At 52.7% G+C, this 7,365-nt stretch overlaps 1 protein-coding gene across 1 annotated transcript in view; it reads left to right on the forward strand.

Annotated features, from left to right (window-relative positions):
* Positions 1 to 2,816: 2,816 nt before the first annotated feature.
* The window catches only part of ADAMTS15 (ADAM metallopeptidase with thrombospondin type 1 motif 15), a 24,878-nt gene continuing 20,329 nt past the window's right edge, over positions 2,817 to 7,365 (forward strand). The window contains exon 1 of the mRNA XM_016185033.2: positions 2,817 to 4,151. Within this exon, the coding sequence (XP_016040519.1) occupies positions 3,192 to 4,151 (960 nt within the window). The 5' untranslated portion in view covers positions 2,817 to 3,191. The remainder of the gene's footprint in view (positions 4,152 to 7,365) is intronic.

The raw sequence follows: 7,365 nt of genomic DNA on the forward strand, positions 1-7,365 counted from the left end.
TTCTTAGTGTAGACACTGAGCCCCAGCAATAACCTTGGAGGAAAAAAGAAAGAAAGAAAGTAAAAAAGAAAGATAGATAGATACCTGTAGACTTTCTTTACTGCTGCATCCCTCATCCCTCCTGCAGGTGGGGATCCAGGGGGCTCAAACCCAGATCCTTGCACTGGTCCTTGTGCTTAGTACTCTGTGCGCTATACCGATGTGCCACCGCCCAGCCCCCCTTTCCTCTATATAGTGGAATGATACTGTCTGCTTGCCTCCGTCTGCCTTATTTTATTAAGACTATTGCCCTCTCTATCACCCATGTGGCTGCCAAGGGCAGATTCATCCCTTCGTAAAGCTGAATTGGATTCCATGATGCAGATATCTCACAGCTTCTTTCTCCAATCATCCTTCAGTGGGCACGTAGGTGTGTCCAACTTTTGCTGAAACGTAAAGATTCAAACGAATGGAACAGGCTCAGATGGAAGTATATGTGGGGAAAGTAAATGACTCAAAACTAATGTGAGCAGTCTGTGTCAAACACAGGAATACAGGAAGTGACTTAGTATTTTCATATTTTTCAGGTAAGTGATTAGATATGGGATAGCTAGATCATGTGGAATTTCCATTTTTTGCTTTTTCTACTCCTTCCTCTTGCAAACTCCACAGTCTTTATTCTGGAAAGACTTCTTTTTCTTCTTCTTCTTCTCCTTCTTCTTCTCCTTCTCCTTCTCCTTCTCCTTCTCCTTCTCCTTCTCCTTCTCCTTCTCCTTCTCCTTCTCCTTCTTCTTCTTCTTCTTCTTCTTCTTCTTCTTCTTCTTCTTCTTCTTCTTCTTCTTCTTCTTCTTCTTCTTCTTCTTCTCCTCCTCCTCCTCCTCCTCCTCCTTCTCCTCCTTCTCCTTCTCCTTCTCCTTCTCCTTCTCCTCCTCCTCCTCCTTCTTCTTCTTCTTCCTCCTCCTCCTCCTCCTCTTCTTCTTCTTCTTTCTCTTCTTCTTTCTCTTCTTCTGCTTCTTCTTCTTCTCTTTCTTTGTCTTTTTTTTTTTTTAGGTGAGATGAGGATAAGGAAAGCGTTCTTTTCCCTCTACCTTCTCCTCTTCCTCCCTCCTTCCTCCTCCCCCATTTTTCTTTGATAGAAAGAAATTGAGAGGCAAGGGGAACAGAGAGGGAGAGAGACACTTGTAGCACTGTAGCACAGGCTTATGAAACTTTCCTCCTGCAGGTGAGGACTGAGGGGCTTGAACCCACTCCTCAAGCATGGTAATGTGTGTATCCAACTGGGTGTGCTACTGCCTGGTGCCTGCACTACAGATCCACTGCTCTTGGAGGCTATTTTTTCCTTTTATTGCCCTTGTTGTTTATCTTTGTTGTAGTTATTATGATTGTTGTTGTTGTTGTTGGATAGGACAGAGAGAAAGCGAGAGAGGAGGAGAAGACAGAGAGAGGGAGAGAAAGACACCTACAGGCCTACTTCACTGCTTGCGAAGTGACCCCCCTGCAGGTGGGGAGCTGGGGGCTGGAACTGGGATCCTTACACTGGTCTGTGAGCTTCGCGCTGTGTGCACTTAACCGGCTGCACTACTGCCCAACCCCCCAAAAATCTTTTTCTATTGGTTTTTCTTCTTTGTCAGAAGTGAATTTGATGGAGAGAGAGCAGGAGAATATTGAAGGCCACCCTGAAGCAGCCCTACTCACACTCTCCTCTAAAGTGGGTGGGAACTAATGACTCGATGATCTGGGCCCCACTGATTCACTCTCCACCTCCACCCTATGCTGCTACTGCCCTATGCTTGGTCAAGGATCAAAGGAGAGGAGGGCATGGAGGATGCCCCATCAGCTCTTTCTACTGCCCCTCCCCCCAATTTCTCAGCCCTTTCTGGGCAGGGAGGAAACTTCTATCTCCATATGCCCTCCAGGTATTGGTGCACCCTTCAACATTTCACAAACCTCCCACCCCCCCAGTTCCTCCCCAAGCTCAGAGCAGTAGCATTTGCCAATGTCAGTGGAGTAAATACGACTCCTGGGACCTATTTCAAGTTCTAAAGTGCCGTCTCTATGGGAGTGGGATGGGGAGGATGAGAGAAGCACACCACCTTCTTCAGCTCTCTCTGGAAACTGTGGAGTGCTCTGGAGTGTTGGTGTTTCTGCAGGTGCGAGAAAGAGCATCACCAAAGAATGAGAAAGTGAAGGAGTTTGCTTAACAACATAATTTCTAGGGCTTGGGAGAAAGTACAAAAGGAATATATAATTTAATAGTTGTTGACTGTTAAGTCTATCCACACACCACTGTTTCCAGAGTTGACAGTAGGCGAAAGTGGCCCTGGGTTCAAGAAGGGCTTTCCATATTCTTGGGAAGTTGCCTTTCTGGCAATAGCCGTTTAGGGTGTGACTCTGTGGTCTTTTAAGGGATACTGAATGCAGAAACTTCAGGGACATTGCCACCGGAGGCAGAGGTGGTCCTGCGGAGGAGTGTGTTTGTGTGTGTATGTTGGGTGGCACGATAGTGGTGCACATTCACTCCCAATCCTGACCTCTACCATCCTTGAGATGAAGGTTAAGATCACTAGGACACAAGTCATTGATAAGTGTGTGTGTGTGTGTGTGTGTGTGTGTGTGTGTGTGTGTGTGTGTGTGTGTGTGTTGGGGGGGACACTCGGGCACAACCGAAGGGGGCAAACGCCAGCAAGCAGTAGAGTCCACCCAGCGCCTACTCCTCTGGCCAGCCCACGCCTCCTGCCTGGGCTCAAGGCCACTCCCTCCCAGCCAAGTGGCTCTTGGCTCTGGAGGCGGGGCTCCTCGGTGGCCCCAGGAGGCTTGGGGCAGCAAACTTGGGGAGGCTGGGAGTGGAAGAGAGGGAGGGGCGCTGACTGGGCAGTTCCAAAGAGGAGGGGGCCTTTTAATAGGCTCGCCCAGTGCCTGGTTTGCAGCGCGGCGTTGGCGAGCAGCTGTGGTTTGGAGACGGGGCTCGGCGCTTCGCTCTGGCTATGCGCTGCAGCTCCGCGTCCTTGCACTTGACAGCGCTCGCGCTCCAGCTCAGAGCGTTGCTGGGGAGGCGCAGGTAGGAAGCGCGGCCGCTCGCACCCCGCTCCGGGTCCCGGGAGGAGTCGCTCTGTCTCGGCGCCTTCCAGAAAGCTGCGGGGCCGGGTTCCCTGTGCGGAGCCCGGGAACTGGACGAGCCCTTCCCGGAGCGCGGCTGTGCGGTGCGCGGCGCCATGCTGCTGCTGCCGGGCATCTTCGCCCTGGCCCTCGCCGGGGCGCCCGCCCGCGCCTCCCAGCCCGATCGCGAGGTGGTGGTGCCCGTCCGGCTGGACCCGGACATCAACGGTCGCCACTACTACCCGCGGGGTCCAGATGAGTCTGGGGAGCAGGGGCTCATTTTCCAGATCACGGCATTCCGGGAGGACTTCTACCTCCACTTGACTCCGGACGCGCAGTTCCTGGCGCCCGCCTTCGCCACGGAGCACCTGGGCGCCCCCTTACAGGGGCTCCTCCCGAGCTCCCCGGACTTGCGGCGCTGCTTCTACTCGGGGGATGTGAACGCCGAGCCGGACTCGTTCGCGGCGCTGAGCCTGTGCGGGGGGCTTCGGGGGGCCTTCGGGTACCGAGGCGCTGAGTATATCATTAGCCCGCTGCCCAACGCCAGCGCGCCGGGGGCGCAGCGCAATGGCCTTGGCGCGCACCTCCTGCAACGCAGGGGCGCCCCCAGCGGGCCGACCGGGGACCCCACCTCCCGCTGCGGGGTGGCCTCGGGTTGGAACCCCGCCATTCTGCGCGCCCTGGACCCTTACAAGCCTGGGCGGCCCGGCTCGGGGGAGAGTCGTAGCTGGCGCAGGTCCGGCCGTGCCAAGCGTTTCGTGTCCATCCCGCGCTACGTGGAGACGCTGGTGGTGGCGGACGAGTCTATGGTCAAGTTCCACGGCGCGGACTTGGAGCACTACCTCCTGACGCTGCTGGCCACAGCGGCGCGGCTCTACCGCCACCCCAGCATTCTCAACCCCATCAGCATCGTCGTGGTCAAGGTGCTGCTTCTTGGGGACCGCGACTCAGGTCCCAAGGTCACGGGCAACGCAGCCCTGACGCTGCGCAACTTCTGCGCCTGGCAGAAGAAGCTGAACAAAGTCAGCGACAAGCACCCCGAGTACTGGGACACCGCCATTCTCTTCACCCGGCAGGTGAGTTGATCTGTCACCTTTTTGGACCCAAGCAGCCTGATTTTCTTAGTGTCACTGCCCTGAGCTCTCGAACTCTCTTTTGGGACGCAATGCACTCCCTTGCACCCCTAAGTTTAAACTCCATTGTTCTCTTCGCCACCAAAGGGGGACCCTTTGGCTTTTCTGGGGAGAGCGCACTCTTAGGCTCTCAGTCTCATGTGTGTCCCAATGCACGTGGGCTGTGTGTGGGGGGGTGTGTGGGGGGGGCCTGCGCCATCGCCATCGGAAGGTGTTGGCCTGGTGTGGCCAATCAGCGCCTCCTTGATCAACCACCAAGGGGCAGGAACCCAGGAAGTTGCCGCCCCCCCACCCCGCCTTGGCTGCAGATCCTCCCCAAGGACGATAGGAGGTGCTCTGAGGATGGATTTGGACCCCTGTGGTGTGGCGGTGGTCTAACTCCTTTCACATGCCTCCTATGAAACTGCCTGAAACACTGACAGGTGACCCCGAGGAAACACTTTGGCACCTGGCTATACTTCTGGTGGGTGAAATGTCCCATTAGCTGCCCTCTCCGCTACCCTGAGTCTGGAACTTCTGAACAGGGCTGGAGAGAATTGGCGTTTACTTTGTGAGTTGTGGTGAAACTGGGCAGTGCAGACTCAGGCGCCAGAGGCATTCGGTCCCTTCTTCTCTGTTGCTTTTTCTCTCTCCTCTGCTGGGCCTGTCTTCTATTTCAGGGCCCTCCAGATCATTTGGAGTCTAATTAGGACACTTGCTTTCGGGAATTGGGGTTTCAAGTGAAGTTTCTTTGACACCCAAAGTGGGAAACTCTCTTCTCCTTTTCCCACAGTCCTGTCAGTGGAGGGTGAAGTTGACTATAACCTTCTCTGCCTGCAGGGGTCTGGTCTGGTTTCTGCCCCTTGGTGGTGTGGAGATGCAAGTTTCCCACAGAGCTTCTGCTGGGGGTTGGGGCTGGGGGTGGGGTGGGGTGGAGAGAATACTGAGTCTTGGGATGAGAAAGACAAATCAAACACTAGACCAGAAAGAAACCAGCTCTGACCTTTGTAGAGCTTTTTTTCCCTGACATCCTAACTCCATAAGTAACAGCTCTAGGCAAATTTAATTTTTTATTATCTTTATTTATTGGATAGAGACACCCAGGAATCAAAAGGGAAAGAGGAGATAGGGAAGGAGAGAAACAGAGAGATACCTGCAGCACTGCTTCACCACTCGCAAAGCTTTCCCCCTGCAGATGGGAACCAGGGACTTGAACCTGGGTCCTTGCGCATTGTAACGTGCACTCAACCAGGTGTACCACTTGGCCCATAGGCAAATTTAGATTCATAAATGTTGTAGGAATAGGGTACTGTGAAATGTTTGGGAGATTTCTTTTTAATTTTTTTTTCTTTTTAATTTCTTAAAAATATTTTATGTATTGGATAGAGACAGAGAGAAATTGATAGGTAAGGGAGTTAGAGAGGGAGACAGAGAAAGAGACAGAAGCAAGCCTGCTTCTCTGTTCATGAAGCTTTCCCCCTGAAGGTGGTGACCTGGGCTTAAACCCAGGTCTTTGTATATGGCAACACTTGCACTTTACCAGGTGTGCCGACATCTAGCTTTCTCAGCTTCAGCAGACTGGAAGGAGAAGGGGCATCCAAGTGACCTCTGATATCCTCCTCTGGTAGTAGGGGGCTATGAGTTGACTTGGTGCCACGCCAAATGAGGGTGTGACACAGAATTTTGGGTCCCAGCGGGCCTCAAACTATCTGCAGTTTCTGAGTGGTGCACTTGAGGCTGGAGCTGGAGACTTCCACACTAACCCATTTGGCATGGCCAGTCCCTTCCTGGAGCTGAGCTTCCTCCTTTCCCAGCCTTCTCCTCCCACCACCTGGTTTCTCTAGGGAAGTCTTTGGCCTGAGTCTGTTTCCTTGTGCTCATTCTTCCAACTGTAGCCTGTTGAGCTGCCACTGCCCAGCCCCACTAGCGCTGCTTGAGTCATGGGGAAGTGTCAGAGGGGGTGGCTTCAACCTCGGCCTTCAGTTGCTGGGAGGAGAAAAGGGAAGAAAGAAAGAAAGAAAGAAAGAAAGAAAAGCCAAGAACAGGTCATGTTAATGGGCAAACAAGCTATTGCCCCATCTGCTACTCAGGGTCCCCTTGTAGGGGTCACACCCTGCATGTAAAGTCACAGACCTTAGTCTCTGCAGCCTGGTAGTTAGGCTGACTTTTGGAAGCAGTCCTAGGAAGAGGACACCTGCTGGGGACATGGGCTCCACCATCAGAAAATGATCTTTTGCAGAAGAAGCACTTCAGCAGCCTGACAGCATGTTTGCCGGTGGTGGTGATGGTGTATGTTGGACCCTGAAGGTGCTCTGGAGAATGTGCGTAGTGGGTACAGGATGCAGAACCTCATGGGTCAGAAGCTGCGGAAGTACAAGATATGACTTTCATCCCCTCTCTTTCCCTCAAGCACCCACAGGGCAGAGCTCGAGAGTGGGGAGGCCTTGGGGGCAGGTGCATGGTCCAGGTATGTGTTTTCTGCTTTCGAGCCAACATCTCCCCACCCTCTCAGCCAGCAAACACATTCTGCAAGGTCTGCTGCACTGCATTCTTGGAAGCGGTGGAGCCGCTCATTCCTCAACTCCCAGGGGAAGGTGCAGCCTTCCATGAGAACAGGCGCTCACAGCTGTGCTCTTCACAGAGGATGGGCTGGTCTCCCGGATCCGGGAGGAGGAGTCCACTGCAGTCCTCACACCAGTGGGAGCTCTCCTTTACTTTTCCAGGGTCACCGGTGCTCCTAGGCAGATGTGCGAGCTACTCTGATTAAAGGCCTTGATTAGAACCCGGCACCACCCACGCCTTTGTGAATTAAAATCTGAATATGCATATATACTTTTTTGCTCTGAAAGGATTTTGTAAATGTGCTTATCTCCTAAGTCATCTTTTGTTCATAGAGATCATGAGCTGATGACTATTATTTATTTATTTATTTATTTATTTATTTATTTATTTATATTTTTTCCAGAACACTGCTCAACTTTGCCTTTTGGTGGGGCTGGGGGGCTGGGGATTAAACCTGGGTTGTGAGAGTCTCAGGCTCTAAGGTCTTTTTGCATAACCATTATGCTAGCTCCCCAGACCTTACTTTTTTTTTCCCCTCAAGGTTTATCACCATACTATGCCTGCACTATGAATCCACTGCTTCTGGTGGACATTTTCCCCCCATTTTGTTGTTAAT

The sequence above is a fragment of the Erinaceus europaeus genome, chromosome 20, assembly GCF_950295315.1.
Source record: "Erinaceus europaeus chromosome 20, mEriEur2.1, whole genome shotgun sequence".
In the NCBI taxonomy this organism is placed as follows: domain Eukaryota; kingdom Metazoa; phylum Chordata; class Mammalia; order Eulipotyphla; family Erinaceidae; genus Erinaceus; species Erinaceus europaeus.